The 22,831-nt window shown below is 31.6% G+C and overlaps 1 protein-coding gene across 13 annotated transcripts in view; it reads left to right on the plus strand.

The window, feature by feature from the left end:
- The window catches only part of LOC123299234 (ankyrin-3-like), a 184,131-nt gene that overhangs the window by 132,222 nt on the left and 29,078 nt on the right, over window positions 1–22,831 (plus strand). For 10 of the 13 annotated variants that reach the window (XM_044881543.1, XM_044881553.1, XM_044881547.1 and 7 more), the window contains one exon: window positions 18,555–18,641. In XM_044881543.1, the coding sequence (XP_044737478.1) occupies window positions 18,555–18,641 (87 nt within the window). Of the gene's footprint in view, window positions 1–13,799; window positions 16,231–18,554; window positions 18,642–22,831 lie in introns of those variants that run through there. The other 3 variants (XM_044881554.1, XM_044881555.1, XM_044881544.1) reach the window with 3 other exon arrangements.

The following is a 22,831-nucleotide window of genomic DNA, read 5'->3' on the forward strand; positions in this document are numbered from 1 at the left end:
TATCACCTTTGAAAGATATTGTAGACGAAAAGATTGTTTTTCCTGAGAAGGAACCTTCAGACAGAGAAAAATCAATTTCTCCAGAAAAAGTAGTTGTACAGAAAGAAAAAGACATCGTTGAAAAAGAAGAAATTGTGGAAAAGGAGAAATCTTTGTCTCCTACCACTGAAAAGAGTGTTTCAAAAACACCATCACCTATCAAAGAATTGCCAGAAAAAGCAAAATCAATATCACCTGTAAAAGACTTAAAGTTAGAAACAGAAATTTTACCAACAGTTGAAACAACGGAAAAGGAAAAATCAGTATCACCTTTGAAAGATATTGTAGACGTAAAGATTGTTTCTCCTGAGAAGGAACCTTCAGACAGAGAAAAATCAATTTCTCCAGAAAAGGATGTTGAACAGGTAGAAAAAGACATCGTTGAAAAAGAAGAAATTGTGGGAAAGGAGAAATCTTTGTCTCCTACCACTGAAAAGAGTGTTTCAAAAACACCATCACCTATTAAAGAATTGCCAGAAAAATCAAAATCAATATCACCGATAAAAGAATTAAAGTTAGAAACAGAAATTTTACCAACAGTTGAAACAACGGAAAAGGAAAAATCAGTATCACCTTTGAAAAATATTGTAGACGAAAAGATTGTTTCTCCTGAGAAGGAACCTTCAGACAGAGAAAAATCAATTTCTCCAGAAAAAGTAGTTGTACAGAAAGAAAAAGACATCGTTGAAAAAGAAGAAATTGTGGAAAAGGAGAAATCTTTGTCTCCTACCACTGAAAAGAGTGTTTCAAAAACACCATCACCTATCAAAAAATTGCCAGAAAAATCAAAATCAATATCACCTGTGAAAGACTTAAAGGACGAAACAGAAATTTTACCAACAGTTGAAACAACGGAAAAGGAAAAATCAGTATCACCTTTGAAAGATATTGTAGACGAAAAGCTTGTTTCTCCTGAGAAGGAACCTTTAGACAGAGAAAAATCAATTTCTCCAGAAAAAGTAGTTGTACAGAAAGAAAAAGACATCGTTGAAAAAGAAGAAATTGTGGAAAAGGAGAAATCTTTGTCTCCTACCACTGAAAAGAGTGTTTCAAAAACACCATCACCTATCAAAGAATTGCCAGAAAAAGCAAAATCAATATCACCGATAAAACAGTTAAAGTTAGAAAAAGAAATTTTACCAACAATTGAAACAACGGAAAAGGAAAAATCAGTGTCACCTTTGAAAGATATTGTAGACGAAAAGATTGTTTCTCCTGAGAAGGAACCTTCAGACAGAGAAAAATCAATTTCTCCAGAAAAGGTAGTTGTACAGGAAGAAAAAGACATCGTTGAAAAAGAAGAAATTGTGGAAAAGGAGAAATCCTTGTCTCCTACCACTGAAAAGAGTGTTTCAAAAACACCATCACCTATTAAAGAATTGCCAGAAAAAGCAAAATCAATATCACCGATAAAAGACTTAAAGGACGAAAAGGAAATTTTCCCAACAGTTGAAACAACGGAAAAGGAAAAATCAGTGTCACCTTTGAAAGATATTGTAGACGAAAAGATTGTTTCTCCTGAGAAGGAACCTTCAGACAGAGAAAAATCAATTTCTCCAGAAAAAGTAGTTGTACAGAAAGAAAAAGACATCGTTGAAAAAGAAGAAATTGTGGAAAAGGAGAAATCTTTGTCTCCTACCACTGAAAAGAGTGTTTCAAAAACACCATCACCTATTAAAGAATTGCCAGAAAAATCAAAATCAACATCACCGATAAAAGAATTAAAGTTAGAAACAGAAATTTTACCAACAGTTGAAACAACGGAAAAGGAAAAATCAGTATCACCTTTGAAAGATATTGTAGACGAAAAGATTGTTTCTCCTGAGAAGGAACCTTCAGACAGAGAAAAATCAATTTCTCCAGAAAAAGTAGTTGTACAGAAAGAAAAAGACATCGTTGAAAAAGAAGAAATTGTGGAAAAGGAGAAATCTTTGTCTCCTACCACTGAAAAGAGTGTTTCAAAAACACCATCACCTATCAAAGAATTGCCAGAAAAAGCAAAATCAATATCACCTGTAAAAGACTTAAAGTTAGAAACAGAAATTTTACCAACAGTTGAAACAACGGAAAAGGAAAAATCAGTATCACCTTTGAAAGATATTGTAGACGTAAAGATTGTTTCTCCTGAGAAGGAACCTTCAGACAGAGAAAAATCAATTTCTCCAGAAAAGGATGTTGAACAGGAAGAAAAAGACATCGTTGAAAAAGAAGAAATTGTGGGAAAGGAGAAATCTTTGTCTCCTACCACTGAAAAGAGTGTTTCAAAAACACCATCACCTATTAAAGAATTGCCAGAAAAATCAAAATCAATATCACCGATAAAAGAATTAAAGTTAGAAACAGAAATTTTACCAACAGTTGAAACAACGGAAAAGGAAAAATCAGTATCACCTTTGAAAGATATTGTAGACGAAAAGATTGTTTCTCCTGAGAAGGAACCTTCAGACAGAGAAAAATCAATTTCTCCAGAAAAAGTAGTTGTACAGAAAGAAAAAGACATCGTTGAAAAAGAAGAAATTGTGGAAAAGGAGAAATCTTTGTCTCCTACCACTGAAAAGAGTGTTTCAAAAACACCATCACCTATCAAAAAATTGCCAGAAAAATCAAAATCAATATCACCTGTGAAAGACTTAAAGGACGAAACAGAAATTTTACCAACAGTTGAAACAACGGAAAAGGAAAAATCAGTATCACCTTTGAAAGATATTGTAGACGAAAAGCTTGTTTCTCCTGAGAAGGAACCTTTAGACAGAGAAAAATCAATTTCTCCAGAAAAAGTAGTTGTACAGAAAGAAAAAGACATCGTTGAAAAAGAAGAAATTGTGGAAAAGGAGAAATCTTTGTCTCCTACCACTGAAAAGAGTGTTTCAAAAACACCATCACCTATCAAAGAATTGCCAGAAAAAGCAAAATCAATATCACCGATAAAACAGTTAAAGTTAGAAAAAGAAATTTTACCAACAATTGAAACAACGGAAAAGGAAAAATCAGTGTCACCTTTGAAAGATATTGTAGACGAAAAGATTGTTTCTCCTGAGAAGGAACCTTCAGACAGAGAAAAATCAATTTCTCCAGAAAAGGTAGTTGTACAGGAAGAAAAAGACATCGTTGAAAAAGAAGAAATTGTGGAAAAGGAGAAATCCTTGTCTCCTACCACTGAAAAGAGTGTTTCAAAAACACCATCACCTATTAAAGAATTGCCAGAAAAAGCAAAATCAATATCACCGATAAAAGACTTAAAGGACGAAAAGGAAATTTTCCCAACAGTTGAAACAACGGAAAAGGAAAAATCAGTGTCACCTTTGAAAGATATTGTAGACGAAAAGATTGTTTCTCCTGAGAAGGAACCTTCAGACAGAGAAAAATCAATTTCTCTAGAAAAAGTAGTTGTACAGAAAGAAAAAGACATCGTTGAAAAAGAAGAAATTGTGGAAAAGGAGAAATCTTTGTCTCCTACCACTGAAAAGAGTGTTTCAAAAACACCATCACCTATTAAAGAATTGCCAGAAAAAGCAAAATCAATATCACCGATAAAAGACTTAAAGGACGAAAAGGAAATTTTCCCAAAAGTTGAAACAACGGAAAAGGAAAAATCAGTGTCACCTTTGAAAGATATTGTAGACGAAAAGATTGTTTCTCCTGAGAAGGAACCTTCAGACAGAGAAAAATCAAATTCTCCAGAAAAAGTAGTTGTACAGAAAGAAAAAGACATCGTTGAAAAAGAAGAAATTGTGGAAAAGGAGAAATCTTTGTCTCCTACCACTGAAAAGAGTGTTTCAAAAACACCATCACCTATCAAAGAATTGCCAGAAAAAGCAAAATCAATATCACCTGTAAAAGACTTAAAGTTAGAAACAGAAATTTTACCAAGAGTTGAAACAACGGAAAAGGAAAAATCAGTGTCACCTTTGAAAGATATTGTAGACGAAAAGATTGTTTCTCCTGAGAAGGAACCTTCAGACAGAGAAAAATCAATTTCTCCAGAAAAGGATGTTGAACAGGAAGAAAAAGACATCGTTGAACAAGAAGAAATTGTGGAAAAGGAGAAATCTTTGTCTCCTACCACTGAAAAGAGTGTTTCAAAAACACCATCACCTATTAAAGAATTGCCAGAAAAATCAAAATCAACATCACCGATAAAAGAATTAAAGTTAGAAACAGAAATTTTACCAACAGTTGAAACAACGGAAAAGGAAAAATCAGTATCACCTTTGAAAGATATTGTAGACGAAAAGATTGTTTCTCCTGAGAAGGAACCTTCAGACAGAGAAAAATCAATTTCTCCAGAAAAAGTAGTTGTACAGAAAGAAAAAGACATCGTTGAAAAAGAAGAAATTGTGGAAAAGGAGAAATCTTTGTCTCCTACCACTGAAAAGAGTGTTTCAAAAACACCATCACCTATCAAGGAATTGCCAGAAAAATCAAAATCAATATCACCTGTGAAAGACTTAAAGGACGAAACAGAAATTTTACCAACAGTTGAAACAACGGAAAAGGAAAAATCAGTATCACCTTTGAAAGATATTGTAGACGAAAAGCTTGTTTCTCCTGAGAAGGAACCTTCAGACAGAGAAAAATCAATTTCTCCAGAAAAAGTAGTTGTACAGAAAGAAAAAGACATCGTTGAAAAAGAAGAAATTGTGGAAAAGGAGAAATCCTTGTCTCCTACCACTGAAAAGAGTGTTTCAAAAACACCATCACCTATTAAAGAATTGCCAGAAAAAGCAAAATCAATATCACCGATAAAAGACTTAAAGGACGAAAAGGAAATTTTCCCAACAGTTGAAACAACGGAAAAGGAAAAATCAGTGTCACCTTTGAAAGATATTGTAGACGAAAAGATTGTTTCTCCTGAGAAGGAACCTTCAGACAGAGAAAAATCAATTTCTCCAGAAAAAGTAGTTGTACAGAAAGAAAAAGACATCGTTGAAAAAGAAGAAATTGTGGAAAAGGAGAAATCTTTGTCTCCTACCACTGAAAAGAGTGTTTCAAAAACACCATCACCTATCAAAGAATTGCCAGAAAAAGCAAAATCAATATCACCTGTAAAAGACTTAAAGTTAGAAACAGAAATTTTACCAACAGTTGAAACAACGGAAAAGGAAAAATCAGTGTCACCTTTGAAAGATATTGTAGACGAAAAGATTGTTTCTCCTGAGAAGGAACCTTCAGACAGAGAAAAATCAATTTCTCCAGAAAAGGATGTTGAACAGGAAGAAAAAGACATCGTTGAAAAAGAAGAAATTGTGGAAAAGGAGAAATCTTTGTCTCCTACCACTGAAAAGAGTGTTTCAAAAACACCATCACCTATTAAAGAATTGCCAGAAAAATCAAAATCAATATCACCGATAAAAGAATTAAAGTTAGAAACAGAAATTTTACCAACAGTTGAAACAACGGAAATGGAAAAATCAGTATCACCTTTGAAAGATATTGTAGACGAAAAGATTGTTTCTCCTGAGAAGGAACCTTCAGACAGAGAAAAATCAATTTCTCCAGAAAAGGTAGTTGTACAGAAAGAAAAGGAAGAAATTGTGGAAAAGGAGAAATCTTTGTCTCCTACCACTGAAAAGAGTGTTTCAAAAACACCATCACCTATCAAAGAATTGCCAGAAAAAGCAAAATCAATATCACCTGTAAAAGACTTAAAGTTAGAAACAGAAATTTTACCAAGAGTTGAAACAACGGAAAAGGAAAAATCAGTGTCACCTTTGAAAGATATTGTAGACGAAAAGATTGTTTCTCCTGAGAAGGAACCTTCAGACAGAGAAAAATCAATTTCTCCAGAAAAGGATGTTGAACAGGAAGAAAAAGACATCGTTGAACAAGAAGAAATTGTGGAAAAGGAGAAATCTTTGTCTCCTACCACTGAAAAGAGTGTTTCAAAAACACCATCACCTATTAAAGAATTGCCAGAAAAATCAAAATCAACATCACCGATAAAAGAATTAAAGTTAGAAACAGAAATTTTACCAACAGTTGAAACAACGGAAAAGGAAAAATCAGTATCACCTTTGAAAGATATTGTAGACGAAAAGATTGTTTCTCCTGAGAAGGAACCTTCAGACAGAGAAAAATCAATTTCTCCAGAAAAAGTAGTTGTACAGAAAGAAAAAGACATCGTTGAAAAAGAAGAAATTGTGGAAAAGGAGAAATCTTTGTCTCCTACCACTGAAAAGAGTGTTTCAAAAACACCATCACCTATCAAGGAATTGCCAGAAAAATCAAAATCAATATCACCTGTGAAAGACTTAAAGGACGAAACAGAAATTTTACCAACAGTTGAAACAACGGAAAAGGAAAAATCAGTATCACCTTTGAAAGATATTGTAGACGAAAAGCTTGTTTCTCCTGAGAAGGAACCTTCAGACAGAGAAAAATCAATTTCTCCAGAAAAAGTAGTTGTACAGAAAGAAAAAGACATCGTTGAAAAAGAAGAAATTGTGGAAAAGGAGAAATCTTTGTCTCCTACCACTGAAAAGAGTGTTTCAAAAACACCATCACCTATCAAAGAATTGCCAGAAAAAGCAAAATCAATATCACCGCTAAAACAGTTAAAGTTAGAAAAAGAAATTTTACCAACAATTGAAACAACGGAAAAGGAAAAATCAGTGTCACCTTTGAAAGATATTGTAGACGAAAAGATTGTTTCTCCTGAGAAGGAACCTTCAGACAGAGAAAAATCAATTTCTCCAGAAAAGGTAGTTGTACAGGAAGAAAAAGACATCGTTGAAAAAGAAGAAATTGTGGAAAAGGAGAAATCCTTGTCTCCTACCACTGAAAAGAGTGTTTCAAAAACACCATCACCTATTAAAGAATTGCCAGAAAAAGCAAAATCAATATCACCGATAAAAGACTTAAAGGACGAAAAGGAAATTTTCCCAACAGTTGAAACAACGGAAAAGGAAAAATCAGTGTCACCTTTGAAAGATATTGTAGACGAAAAGATTGTTTCTCCTGAGAAGGAACCTTCAGACAGAGAAAAATCAATTTCTCCAGAAAAAGTAGTTGTACAGAAAGAAAAAGACATCGTTGAAAAAGAAGAAATTGTGGAAAAGGAGAAATCTTTGTCTCCTACCACTGAAAAGAGTGTTTCAAAAACACCATCACCTATCAAAGAATTGCCAGAAAAAGCAAAATCAATATCACCTGTAAAAGACTTAAAGTTAGAAACAGAAATTTTACCAACAGTTGAAACAACGGAAAAGGAAAAATCAGTGTCACCTTTGAAAGATATTGTAGACGAAAAGATTGTTTCTCCTGAGAAGGAACCGTCAGACAGAGAAAAATCAATTTCTCCAGAAAAGGATGTTGAACAGGAAGAAAAAGACATCGTTGAAAAAGAAGAAATTGTGGAAAAGGAGAAATCTTTGTCTCCTACCACTGAAAAGAGTGTTTCAAAAACACCATCACCTATTAAAGAATTGCCAGAAAAATCAAAATCAATATCACCGATAAAAGAATTAAAGTTAGAAACAGAAATTTTACCAACAGTTGAAACAACGGAAATGGAAAAATCAGTATCACCTTTGAAAGATATTGTAGACGAAAAGATTGTTTCTCCTGAGAAGGAACCTTCAGACAGAGAAAAATCAATTTCTCCAGAAAAGGTAGTTGTACAGAAAGAAAAGGAAGAAATTGTGGAAAAGGAGAAATCTTTGTCTCCTACCACTGAAAAGAGTGTTTCAAAAACACCATCACCTATCAAAGAATTGCCAGAAAAATCAAAATCAATATCACCTGTGAAAGACTTAAAGGACGAAACAGAAATTTTACCAACAGTTGAAACAACGGAAAAGGAAAAATCAGTATCACCTTTGAAAGATATTGTAGACGAAAAGCTTGTTTCTCCTGAGAAGGAACCTTCAGACAGAGAAAAATCAATTTCTCCAGAAAAAGTAGTTGTACAGAAAGAAAAAGACATCGTTGAAAAAGAAGAAATTGTGGAAAAGGAGAAAACTTTGTCTCCTACCACTGAAAAGAGTGTTTCAAAAACACCATCACCTATCAAAGAATTGCCAGAAAAAGCAAAATCAATATCACCGATAAAAGACTTAAAGTTAGAGACAGAAATTTTACCTACAGTTGAAACAACGGAAAAGGAAAAATCAGTGTCACCTTTGAAAGATATTGTAGACGAAAAGATTGTTTCTCCTGAGAAGGAACCTTCAGACAGAGAAAAATCAATTTCTCCAGAAAAGGTAGTTGTACAGGAAGAAAAAGACATCGTTGAAAAAGAAGAAATTGTGGAAAAGGAGAAATCTTTGTCTCCTACCACTGAAAAGAGTGTTTCAAAAACACCATCACCTATCAAAGAATTGCCAGAAAAAGCAAAATCAATATCACCTGTAAAAGACTTAAAGGACGAAACAGAAATTTTACCAACAGTTGAAACAACGGAAAAGGAAAAATCAGTATCACCTTTGAAAGATATTGTAGACGAAAAGATTGTTTCTCCTGAGAAGGAACCTTCAGACAGAGAAAAATCAATTTCTCCAGAAAAGGTAGTTGTACAGGAAGTAAAAGACATCGTTGAAAAAGACGAAATTGTATTAAAGGAGAAATCCTTGTCTCCTACCACTGAAAAGAGTGTTTCAAAAACACCATCACCTATCAAAGAATTGCCAGAAAAAGCAAAATCAATATCACCGATAAAAGACTTAAAGTTAGAAACGGAAATTTTACCTACAGTTGAAACAACGGAAAAGGAAAAATCAGTGTCACCTTTGAAAGATATTGTAGACGAAAAGATTGTTTCTCCTGAGAAGGAACCTTCAGACAGAGAAAAATCAATTTCTCCAGAAAAGGAAGTTGTACAGGAAGAAAAAGACATCGTTGAAAAAGAAGAAATTGTGGAAAAGGAGAAATCTTTGTCTCCTACCACTGAAAAGAGTGTTTCAAAAACACCATCACCTATTAAAGAATTGCCAGAAAAATCAAAATCAATATCAACGATAAAAGACTTAAAGTTAGAAATAGAAATTTTACCAACAGTTGAAACAACGGAAAAGGAAAAATCAGTATCACCTTTGAAAGATATTGTAGACGAAAAGATTGTTTCTCCTGAGAAGGAACCTTCAGACAGAGAAAAATCAATTTCTCCAGAAAAGGTAGTTGTACAGGAAGAAAAACTCATCGTTGAAAAAGATGAAATTGTGGAAAAAGAGAAATCTTTGTCTCCTACCATTGAAAAGAGTGTTTCAAAAACACCATCGCCTATTAAAGAATTGCCAGAAGAAGCAAAATCAATATCACCGATAAAAGACTTAAAGGTCGAAACCGAAATTTTACCAACGGTTGAAACAACGGAAAAGGAAAAATCAGTATCGCCTTTGAAAGATATTGTTGACGATAAGATTGTTTCTCGTGAGAAGGAACCTTCAGACAGAGAAAAATCAATTTCTCTCGAAAAGCTAGTTGTAGAGGAAGAAAAAGACATCGTTGAAAAAGAAGAAATTGTGGAAAAGGAGAAATCTTTGTCTCCTACTACTGAAAAGAGTGTTTCAAAAACACCATCACCTATTAGAGACTTGCCAGAAAAAGCAAAATCAATATCACCGATAAAAGACTTGACGGAAGAAACAGAAATTTTACCACCGGTTGAAACAACGGAACAGGAAAAATCATTGTCACCTTTGAAAGATATTGTAGATGAAAAGATTGTCTCTCCTGAGAAGGAACCTTCAGACAGAGAAAAATCAATTTCTCCAGAAAAGCTTGTTGTACAGGAAGAAAAAGACATCGTTGAAAAAGAAGAAATTGTGGAAAAGGAAAAATCTTTGGCTCCTACTACTGAAAAGAGTGTTTCAAAAACACCATCACCTATCAAAGAATTGCCAGAAAAAGCAAAATCAATATCACCTGTAAAAGACTTAAAGGTAGAAACAGTAATTTTACCAACGGCACAAACAACAGAAAAGGAAAAATCAGTGTCACCTTTGAAAGATATTGTAGACGAAAAGATTGTTTCTCCTGAGAAGGAACCTTCAGACAAAAAAAAATCAATTTCTCCAGAACAGGTACTTGTACAGGAAGAAAAAGACATCGTTGAAAAGGAAGAAATTGTGGAAAAGGAGAAATCCTTGTCTCCTACCATTGAAAAGAGTGTTTCAAAAACACCATCACCTATCAAAGAATTGCCAGAAAAATCAAAATCAATATCACCTGTAAAAGACTTAAAGGACGAAACAGAAATTTTACCAACAGTTGAAACAACGGAAAAGGAAAAATCAGTATCACCTTTGAAAGATATTGTAGACGAAAAGATTGTTTCTCCTGAGAAGGAACCTTCAGACAGAGAAAAATCAATTTCTCCAGAAAAAGTGGTTGTACAGAAAGAAAAAGACATCGTTGAAAAAGAAGAAATTGTGGAAAAGGAGAAATCTTTGTCTCCTATCACTGAAAAGAGTGTTTCAAAAACACCATCACCTATCAATGAATTGCCAGAAAAAGCAAAATCAATATCACCTGTAAAAGACTTAAAGATAGAAACCGAAATTTTACCAACAGTTGAAACAACGGAAAAGGAAAAATCAGTGTCACCTTTGAAAGATATTGTAGGCGAAAAGATTGTCTCTCCTGAGAAGGAATCTCCAGACAGAGAAAAATCAATTTCTCCAGAAAAGATAGCGGTACAGGAAGAAAAAGGCATCGTGGAAAAAGAAGAAATTGTGGAAAAGGAGAAATCGTTGTCTCCTACTATAGAAAAGAGTGCTTCAAAAACATCTTCACCTATTCATCTATTACCGTTAAAAGACTTAAGGGTAGAGACAGAAATTTTACCAACGGTTGAAACAACAGAAAATGAAAAATCAAAATCACCTTTGAAAATTATTGTTGACGAAATGATTGTTTCTTCCGAGAAGAAACCTTGGGGCAGAGAGAAATCAAGTTCTCCAGAGAAGCTTGTTGGAATGAAGGACAAAGAAATCTTAGAAAGTGAAGAATTGTTGGAAAAGGAAACGTCGTTATCACCCTCTACCGTTTTTACGCAATCAAAATCACCTTCTCTCACTTCTTCTGATCTTACAATTGTTGGAAAATCTATTGTATGCCACACAAATCTTGTAAGTGCAATCGCTTTGCCTTCATTGGATGCATCTTTACTTCAATGTTCTTCATCAGAAACAGGTACATCGTTTTCTGAAGATTCTAAAAGACTTTTCACATCTTCTTCGGCGATATCAAACAAACAGTTTTCTAGTACTGAAATACAAACTACAAAAAAAATCAGTTTTTGTAGTTCAGAGGTTAAAAAACATAACGTTGATCTGGATAAAACTGTTATTTTCAAGGATATTACTTCAGACAACGAACTTGATTCTGGTCATGTTGACAGATACCGTTCCAGAGATACGGATACTGAATTCTCTGATATTGAAGAATCATCGTCAATGGCAGAAGTGGAAATTACATCAATGTCTGATACTAGTTTAAAGAGCACTTTTGGTGGTCGTGAAACAAGTGTAGAATACGAGGTCAAATCACCTCGTAGTGCAAGTGTTGATTACGATAATAAATCGCCTAGTCAAATTAGTTCATACTGTATCGAGAGTACCATTGAGGTACCATATTCTGAAGAATCTCATGTTGAAACTTCAATTACCGCAGACGTTATTTCAAGAGAAGAAGAACTTAAATCAGACAGTATTTATCACTTACAATATTCTCGAGAAGAAGATCTTGCTTTTCCTTTATTAAAATCGGAACCTTTAAGTTCAAGCAATGACATTGAATCTGTTCCTATTCTAATTCAGGAGAAAAGTATTTCAAAAGAAAAACCTTTGTTGAGAAGCAGTAAAATACCGAAGCGCGTCACATCTGTCACTGGTGACAGTGACGCAGACAATAGCTCTGAAGACGAAAAATCACGATCCAAGCCATTAAAAAAAGATAAAGTGCTTCGAAAAACGGTTTCCTCTAGTGTATCAAGTACAAAAGAGATACAAAAGAGAAAATCTTTTCAACATTCAGTTGGAGTTAAAGAAAATAAAGACAAACGAATTTCTTCTTCTTATAAATCCGAATACGCATATCGATCAGAAGTCAAATCAGTAAGAAAAACTACTGTAGTAAAAAATACTCCAGAATCAACTTCTGGTAGCTCCAAGTTAACTAAAATTGACACTCGAGTACATGGATATATGCAGTCCACTTTATCACGTAATTTAAAAATAGATAAACAAGGACAGAAAACGATTTTAGAAATTAAGAAGAAAGAAATAGACAGAAGTAAGGCTTCTTCAGAAGTATCCAAAGATCATGTAGATAAACAAAATAGACAATCGTCAATTGAAAGGCGATCTACGTCTCGGGATCGTGCACGGTCTTCTCCAGCTGAAAAAAGAGAAGATAAACCCAAATTAGAACTTAAATTGCGGAAGTTCGAACCAAGTAGTCCGAAGAAGTTACCTCCTTCTAGGATCCAAGAAAAAAAATTGGAAAATGTCCCTGAGACGGTGAAAAAACAAAAATCAATCAGAAATACTCTCCAAAAAGAAGCTTCTAAATCTAATGAAAAACATAATTACAAAAAGGCATCGGAACCTCACACAACTACCAGTACTGTTAAGAAACATTTAACAAAAAAGCGAGACCAGGCCTCAAGTCTTAAAATTTCTGGTTCTAAATTGGTTACAGAAAATCAAATCGAAATGAAAAGTAATTTCACTCATATGAGCTCTTTCAAACCAAAGAAACTTGCGGACATATCGTCAAAAAAATCTAATATGTATGCTAAAGATTCTTCAAAATCCAATACCGATTCAAGTATTCACCACTCTTCAAGTATTCAAACATCCACTAAATCAACTCATTTACGAAATATTGTTCCTGTATCCGATCAAGGTAGTAAAACTACTAAAACTGCACCAAAATCAGGCAAGAAAGATAAATCTGTGACCATTAAGCAAAAAGAAAATGAAAGTGCATCTATAATTGACACAACGGATTCAAGTTTATCAGAATCAATTGCCATTCCTAGTTCTTCTTCAGATCATGATATTGTAGACTCTAAACTTAAAAGTAAGGGCTCAATATCTTTAATGGAACAACAAAGCACAAAAATATATTCATCTGATATTAATCAAGGATTATCGCCAACATCTAAACGTGCTTCAAGAAAAGCAACAAAAATAACAGAACGTGGCTCAAAAAAATCACATGTTTTAAGACTATCATCGGAGGAAAGATTATCCCCGATCTTAGATATTCGCGCAATAACACCACCTAGAATGAAACACAAATTTTCATACGTTTCTACTACTACTGACGGCGAATCTAGTCCAGGTAATTATAATTTATTGGATTTTTTTAGTAGATTTAAAATATGTTGTCGTCGTTCTAATTTAAAAACAAATATTTTTGCTCATTTTGATAATTATTTTGATTTAATTTTGACAATAAACAATGTAATTAATAGACAGTATCTGCAATCTAAGATAGCAAATACGTTTAGACAACTTTTTGAGTGTGAACGTAAAGTAAATATCAATTTTGAATATGAATCAGGTAAGGATAGTATACTTTATTGTTCTCAGTGTTTATTAATCATAAAAGCAATTAACAAACATAAGTTTGTTACCAACTTTGAGAATGCAATGAAAATATCATCAGTACCTTCCGCCAATGATTTTATTAATAAAATTTTTGAAATAAATACATATGTTCATTTTTCACTACAGGATAAACTTGATCAGCAAAACCCATTTTGTTTGAAACATTACTTTAATCATAAGAAATTAGGAGTTTCTATATCATCAGAAATAAGCTATTCTTCCACAATTGTGAATTTATCTCACTATTCACAATACATTGAAATAAAAATGACATCAAAAGATAAAATTCCAATTATTGCCGTAACTCCTGATGATGAAATTGATGAAAATTCGTCTGATAATGAAAACGAGGGGTTAAATATCATGGAATCGAAAACAGATACAGAAGATTTATTTGATAGTGACAGTGATATTAAAACGAAAAAGCGAACAAAAATTAACACACCCAAAAAATTAGTTAAAAATAAAGAGTGCACAGATTCTGAAGAAATAGAAGGATCGGAAGAAGAAGTTATTATTCAGCATCAAACTCCCTTAAAACTAGAACACCTAATAGAAAGTACTCCATTTTCATTCGAACAAACAACAAAATCGAACGCGAGCAAGAAAAAAAAATTGCATTCACAACAATCTACGACTGTAAATGCTAGCCAATTTTTAAATGTAAATCAAGACGATGAAGGAACAACGGATGTTGAAGATATGGTGACATCTGATGAGGAACAAGAAGAAGAAAAGTTTTCGGAACCTGATACATTAATGGCCGAAAGTTGTGAAAGTTCCATTATTATCGATTCTACAAATAAAATTGTTTCTGGTGGTAACTTAATTGAAGAGCACAAAAAAAGAAGAAATCGCAAATCTAAAAAATTAATGGGCTCAACAAATCATTTAACGCCAAGATCTCTTTCACCTCAACTCAGTGACATCACGGACACTGAAATTCTTCATTCAGACTCTGATAAAGATGATGAAAATATTCCAATTAAGTATCGACATAAAAAGCATTTAAAAGTCTTAAGAAAAGAAAAGTGTTTAACAGATGACGAAGAAATTTTGTTATCTGATGTAGATGCGAAAATTCCAAAAACTGGTATTGATGAAAATACAACTGATACTGAAGAGTTTCAGGAAGAAGATGTAGATGAAATAGACGATGTAGATGAACATATTGACGAAGAAAAAATTAACGCATGTATTGAAGCAACAGTTTCATCTTGTGGGCTTGTAACTGAAACACATAAGCCTAAAGAAATTTTTAAATCTGTAATGACTAAAGTTCGGGTTTCATCAGCATTTGAATCAGCAATCGATGATAATGCACCTCTTACTGACGTTGAAAACTATGAATCAGATGATAATTCTGAAAGTGAAAATAATGCACTATCAGACAATGCGGAACCAGTAAACATCAAATTTATTACAGCGCAAAAAATTAAATTAAAAGTAAGGGATTCCAATAAAAATAAGTTGAATATACCACACAATAACGACGAAGTATTAACTGATGTAGAAGAAGTTAAGTCGTCGGATGAAGAAAGTATTGAGAATGAACCGCTACCACTAGCAATTGTTGCTACCCCGGAAAATCATACTGATGTAGAAATCGAAGAAGATGATGATGTTTGCACACCTCCAACTTCACCTATCTCAGATGTTGAATTACCGACTCCACATCGAGAAATGGTCACAATTAAAACTGATATGAATGGTCAACCCGTAACTCACGTTGAAGACTTACACAGTGACTTTGAATTTGGTTTGAATGAAAAACAAGATGCTTGTTGCACTGATTCAGAAATATTATCTAATACCGAAGTAACCGACGATGAAATCGATGAACCTATTGTTAAAGAAATAACTTTTGAGTTTGAAAATGATGAAATTATTCAACATGAAAAAACTGAATCACCTAATTTTCAAGTAGCATCATGCCACTTAACTGTAAATGAACCTGATAATGAACCAATAACGGACTCCGAAGTGGTAGTATTAGGTTCAAATTCTAAAAAAAAGAAGTTTAAAAAAACGAAGCATATGTCTGTAGCTAATCCCACAAATGATAACATAAGTGATTTTGATGATTCAAATATTAAATACAAAACTTCCCCAAATTGTTTGACCGTAAATCGAGCAGATTCATTACCTGAAATTAAGACCGATGTTGAAGATTTATCTGATGACGATGTTAAAATACTAACTCCTAATAGAGCACTATCAATTACTCCAGACATGTTACGAAATATGAACAATGAGTACGTCACATTACAAGAAAAGGACAAAAGTATGCCCTTTAATGAAAAACGGGTATTGAAACTTCCAAAATTTAATCCAAAAGGATGTACTCCTGAGGAGCAACGTACAGATACCGAAGAGGTATTTACATCGGCGGATGAAGATATAATACCATCGACCATGTCTAGAGATAATTCTGATCTATCAGAAATAAAGCGAGAATTTGATGCTGCCTCTGATTCTCAAGTGCATATAAAGTACTCTGGTAAATTTGATGAGACCGAAGAAGTTTTACATATCAAAGGTGGTGGATATATTATTAACAACCCAACTGACATTGAAGAAATTGGATTTTCTGACGAAGACAATAAAAATAATATTATTTTTCAATACAATAAAGGTAATATGGCAAAATCATTAAAAGACTATCCTGCAAATAATTGTAGAAATCATTTAGACAAACTTACTTTTTGCCATTCATCTGTAATAGTTTTTCATGTAAATAAATCATTACTAGGCTATCTTCCGAACTTTGACTTATCCATTAAATGTCCTTTAATCTCTCGGCATTATTATGTAGCAATGTTTCATTACAATAAACTATATACTATAGATTTAGGTAACACGTATTTTAATATAAATTCAAGTTATACAAGTAAGAGAATGAGAGCCCATTCATCGGGAGCATTATTTTTTAATTCAGAACTTAATATTCATAACGAATATGAAATAATCCCCACCACCAGATACAGAAGTGGAAGTGTTTCACAATTAATTTCACATTTTGAAGAAATGGTTGTACATCCTCAACAGTGCTCAATGTTACAAATAAACAATGTTATCATTGAGCCTGATACACGGACGTCGTCTGAAAAAGAAATGGAATCGTATTTACCTCCAAAGCTGGATAATATCATACAAACGCCGTTATTAACAAAATCATCTTCCGATGAGGAAAAACATAGTAGAACAAAAAAATATTTCAAACCAATTGTACCAATAATAACAATGATAAATCGAAGTATCAGTCCAAAACGTTATAATCCAGCACCAATTCAACATAGTGAAGCATATAAATTATTTACTCAAGTGGAAGAATCTACTAATTGTATGTCTGACATACATTTTATTGCTAAAATTAATAATATGAAAATTCCAATTCAAAGAAGTAAATCTATGATAGAAAAGGTACAAAAATTTGAAGAATTATACGTAACTAGACAACATAAGAGTGGCAGCTTGCCACGACATTGTAATATGTCAGATGAAAATAGTAAACTCATTAAAGGTAAAAAATATAGACTATTTTCAACAAGGAAATTGAATTTATCATAAATTTTTAGTAATAACTAACAAATCCAGGTGACGGAATAAAATAGTTGGAAACATAGGCACATTATCAAACATAAAAAGTTACATTTGTTATTATAAACAACTGTAGAGCAAATTTTGTTCGTGTTTGATGATTTTTAAAAATTTTAAAGATGATTGCTTTTTTATGGAAATATAGGGTAAAAAAGTCTGCTTATTAAGTAAACTATAAAACAAAATAAAGTAACTTATATTAAGTTTTACTTATACAGGGTATTTCACCATATCTAGTCTAAGGAGGAGTCATAAGATAACATAAAACTATATTTTTAATAATATATTTACAATGAAATGTGAAAAAACAATGTTAATACAAGCTCATTATTTTGTTGTCAATAAAAGTATTGCATAAATTTAGTATTGAAAAAAAGCATTAGGGAGGGGATAGATAATATTTTTTTATGTGTTTATATTTAATAATTTAGTAATATACTTTCACTAAAAAATATTATCTATCCCCTCTCTAATGTATTTTTTTTTTCAGTACTACATTTATACAATGATTTTATTGACATCAAAGTAATAAGCTTAAAAAACGCCTTAGACTAGCTATGGTAAAGTACCCTGTATATAGATAGGTACTATTGCAATCAAAAGTGATTCAAGCTCTTAAAATTTTCTGTTTCTCTTGCATTTATTCTTTTTTCAAAAATAAATTTTTTCGCTTGGCACTATTTCGATCGCAATAGTACATATACCAAAAAATGGGCAAAGACAAACTATACGCTATGTATCGCTGTTTTGTAAATCATCAATTTTGGTCGATAAAGCGCTCGGTAGAACAACTCGATCAAAAACTCGAAACCCCAAATATCCAGCATCTTATATAATTACAATCAAATTACTTCTTAAGAATTAAGGAGTGTTAAATATTCAAAGATCGGTTTTATTGGTTCACGATTCTATCGGTTAAAAGCCTTGCTCAACGATACACAACGCATTAGTTTATTTGTTCGTTTTAACGAAAAACCCCCGTTCAACAGCCTCAAGGTAAGCTTGATCAATTTTATATATTAAAATTTACTAATACTATATAAAAACGCTTTGCATGTTAATTAATTGTATAAACTGGAAGCCTTGCTCAACAAACAAATTGAAGGGTATATGGTTCTTAGATTAAGTTCTTAAAAATCCAACAGATGAAGAATTTTAAAAGAAATTTCATATTATTTGAGAAATAATTTATTCCAAAAATTATAAAATTCATTTTTCTCTTTGTTAGTTTGACTTTTATTAATAATCTTAAAATTCTTAATAATTCTATTGGATTTTTTTCAAAACAACACATAAAAAATAATATTTTGCAAAGCTAGTTAAATAATTTTTTTTAATTCTTTTTTTTTCTTTTCCAAGCAGAATGGAGTCCAGCATCGGCAGCTGAAATTGAAAAACGATATGCTGCCACTACGGGTGAAATCGATAAGAAAACGCAACCAGAAGGTGAGTTCGTTTAATCATAATGATTTATTAAATTTTTTTCCTATTTTTATTTTGAGTAATGTTTATACTAACTATTAGTTATTCGCAATCGCAATTTTCAAGTTTTTTTTCTTGTTTTTATTATGCAAAATGCATGATATTATATTCTGATGGAATTTGTGTTTATATCGAATAACATATAGATAGTATACATAAATAAAATTTAAAATATTCCCAAAATATAATCAATTTTTGTGTATTCCAAAAACATTTATAAATATTTTAAAACAACAAATAATCTCTACAAAAAAAGATTACTCACTTTTAAATTTTATTGTGTATGTCTTTATACTAATAAATAGGCTTTCTCATCGTCATATCTAAAAATTTATCTATCTACGTTTGACCATATAAAGAATGTTCATCTTTAAATTTTTCATACACACATAATACCTTAAGGATGTAAATTTTTTATAATATCAAAACTAAATTAACAGCTACCTTAACTATAACGAATATTCATTCCTAATTTTATATGTATTATACATACGTTCTCCAATCATCATCAAACTAATTTTTATATAATGAAATTAGTACCAAAGTAAAATATTATGAAAAACTCTTTAATCACTAATTTAACTCATACCTGCTCTATGTGAGTATAACCCAAGAAATTAATTTTGTTGACCCCAAAGTCTCATCCAGAGATTGTTGACATAAAGAAAGCTTCGTACTGTATAATTAAGGCCAGATCGAGCAAACATGTGTAGGTTGTGTTAGGAAAACTGGAATACCTTTCTATGGATGAATGTGAGTTACGAGGAATAACTTCGCCATTTTTATTTTAACTTAGCTGCCTAAGTTATTTTATTGGATTATTTGAAGATACTTAATCGAATTTGTTAAAGAAATTTACCGACTTATCCCAGTTTGAGTTTTTTTGAAAAAATTAATCCAAACTCTTAATTATTTAGCTTTTCTTTTTTTTGAAGTATCCAAGTTTGATCAATTTATCCGACGATATTTTGTATTTATTTATATTATTGCAGAAATTCAAAGTTTCGAAAAAAACTTTGATTTAGAAATAATTCTTAACCATTGCATTGAAATTTTAAACAATTGAAAACAGCTAATCTAACTAACTTAAGGCCGTACGAGCGCCAAGACAAGTTTAGGCGTGTGGTTGAAATTATTTGTACCTTATTTTCAACTTTGATGGTTAATTATGTTATCACTTCATGAATTTAGACGAAAGATAAGAATACAATTTTTCGATATCAAAAATTCGAAATAACGAAAGCTAAATAATTAAACAAAATTCTCAATTTTTGATATTTTGAAAATTACACCAGATATCCCAAAATTTAATTTTTACTTTTCATCTTATATAGCCATGTCATAACATAATTCCCCATCAAAATTGAAAATATATTTTTTTCTTTTCATTTCCGAAAAAATAAAAGTAAAATATTTTTTTCTTTTAATTTACGGGTTTTTTTTTGTTTTCAATAATTTATTAAGGTTTTAACTTTAATTTAAATAGTTTTCCTCCACTAGTTTTGGAGAAATCTATGAAAACATCTCACCCATTTACCGTTTCATTTATTTTTTTATTTAAATAATCGAGCAACCCCTCCCCCTACAATTACCAGAATTGATTTAGACTTGGTCCAACTTTTTATATATAAAAAAAATTCAAGCCTTTTATCCAAAATTGCTCTGGCGCTCGTACATCCTAATCAAATTAGGTATATAATATCTATAAATATGATCTACAGCAAAAAATAGATATTTCACCTGAAAAAAATTTGTTTAGGCGAATATACTTAATTCTTGGTAAACATCAGGTCGATTTCAAACCTTATTCGATCAATCAACCAGGTTTCTGCTTTATGTTTTCAAATTTCTTAAGGCATATTATTACTGAAAATTAATATTTTAAGTTACACCAGGAAAGAACTTATTCTTCCAAAAAAAAACTGAGCCATACGAAAAAGAAGCTTTCTGTCGTAAATTAGCTTTGGACGCGACTTTAGGAATACTTGGCTTTTTCTAGCCTTCATTCATTCATTAGGGTAACATCACAGTCTAAAAACTAATTCATGAATATAAATCTGTCAGACTGTAAACAACTTGATGTAGAAACAACTATATTTATTTTATTTCGTTACTATTTATTCATGAAATTTCTTTTTAAATATTTAATATCAAACAAAAAAAATTTATTATTAACAAATTTAAAACCTTATATTATCTCAAAATCAATAAATATTCAAGCTAAAATAAAAATTTCATCTTATACATAGATTGTTTTTATTAAAATTCTCAACTGGATATGTTAAAGTTTTACATTAAAGTGAGAGAGTAAGGAACGTGAAAATGCCGAAAGATTGCAATTTAAATGCAAAAACAATTTCGAAAAAAACAAAAAAATTGGCTTTGTAGTTAAATAGATCGAAAAATAAGAAAGTAACAAAAAAAGGCTTGGAAGGTAATATATTTTGTGGAAAAGGAGCTAAATTTTTCCCTGTAAACTTTATTATTTTTCGAGTTATTTAACGATAAAGACAATTTTTTTCTTTTTTCGCATATTTTTTTACATTTAAATAGCAGTATTTTTAAAACTATATGTCTGAAACTGTTAGAACTTTTTGAACATGTTGTCAGTACCTAAATAAAGTAAATTTTAAAGCGGCAAACATTTGTTTTAGTTCCCGTGGTAAATTTATCAGTAAATTTTAAATTTTTCCGGTATTTAACATTAAATGCTAAATCGCCAAAAACACGGAAATTATTTACTTTTCGAAATATACTTGGATGACATTTTTTGTTTAGATTTCATCGCTCTATCGATTAGTGTTGCCATTTTAAACATATATTTTTCCACCTTCTTGAAGGGGTCGTTACCATCCCTGGGAGAAGCACCATTAGGCACCATATAACTTTTGATCTAGTGGGTGCACAAAGCTTAATCCCAAATTTTCAGCTCAATCGAAGCTATATAAAGAATTTAAGGGTTTAACCCTGCCCTAAGTTATCTGGATTGAATCTATATTGAATTTGAGTAAAATATTTATACTAATAATATAGCTTGAAGGTTTATTAACGATCGTGTTCAGTCTATAAAAAGCGCAGTCACTCTCTCTGTAAATCCAGCATCCGTTATATATTCGTTAGAAAGAAATATATTATGTATAGTGTTGGTTACAGAGAGTGTGACCGCTTATAAAAAATGGCTACTTTCTAGATCGCTGAACACGGTCGATCTAAAACAAGTATCTATCTTATTACATTCGTCTATTCTATTTCATTTGGCCTTCTAAGTGCATATGGCAATAATTTTTTTTAAATGTGTTTGAAGGAGGTTTAAATGTGACATATAATTACACAAACCTAAAAAATATATTAAATAATTCATTTTACAAAATATGTTGATAAATTATAAACCGTTAATTTTTCTTTGCGTATTAGAATCCACTATAACTACCAATCTAAACTGTGAATAGTAACAATTAGACTGTCTAACACAGACATGACAAATAAAAAAATTGAGATTGATATAACACTAAAAATGTGGCCATGAAACCTAATCTCCCTGAATTAATGATAATTTTTTCATTTAAAGATTGATTCCTTATGCAATTCTTATTCCTTATCCTGAGGATGACAGCTGATGCTTTTTATGTGTGTTCTTGATATCCTAGCGGTCAGCATTTTACTTTAAAAAAAATTCGGAAATTTAAAGGAATATTATTGATTACGCCCCCGAACTAAAAGAAAAAGTAGGGGTGCTATCAATAAAAATATAAAAAAATTACCGAGTTTTTGGAAAATATCTCTCCTTTAACAAAATTTTTTATTGAAGACGCTGACCGCAAGAGCGAAAAGAACACCTATGTCTCAACGATGATGTAATAAGTAATATTTATATTTATCATTGTTAAACTTGTTATTTATTTATAGACAAGAAAATTTGTTGATTATAAAAGTGATTCCAGATTAATATTTCTAAAACGGAATGGAAATTCAAATAACCCAAAAGAACGAATTTGCTCATTTATTAGGAGAAGATTTAGTTTCTTTATCCGTACACGTCTTCAAGATCAAACATGCTTTTTGCATGAAAGCAAATATATTTTTTCAGGTTCTTATTCTTTGTCGCAAAAAAGAAATTTGTATTTGCAATTTTTTTTCTTAAACCTCAATTTTCG

This window comes from Chrysoperla carnea, chromosome 4 (assembly GCF_905475395.1).
Source record: "Chrysoperla carnea chromosome 4, inChrCarn1.1, whole genome shotgun sequence".
Classification (NCBI taxonomy): domain Eukaryota; kingdom Metazoa; phylum Arthropoda; class Insecta; order Neuroptera; family Chrysopidae; genus Chrysoperla; species Chrysoperla carnea.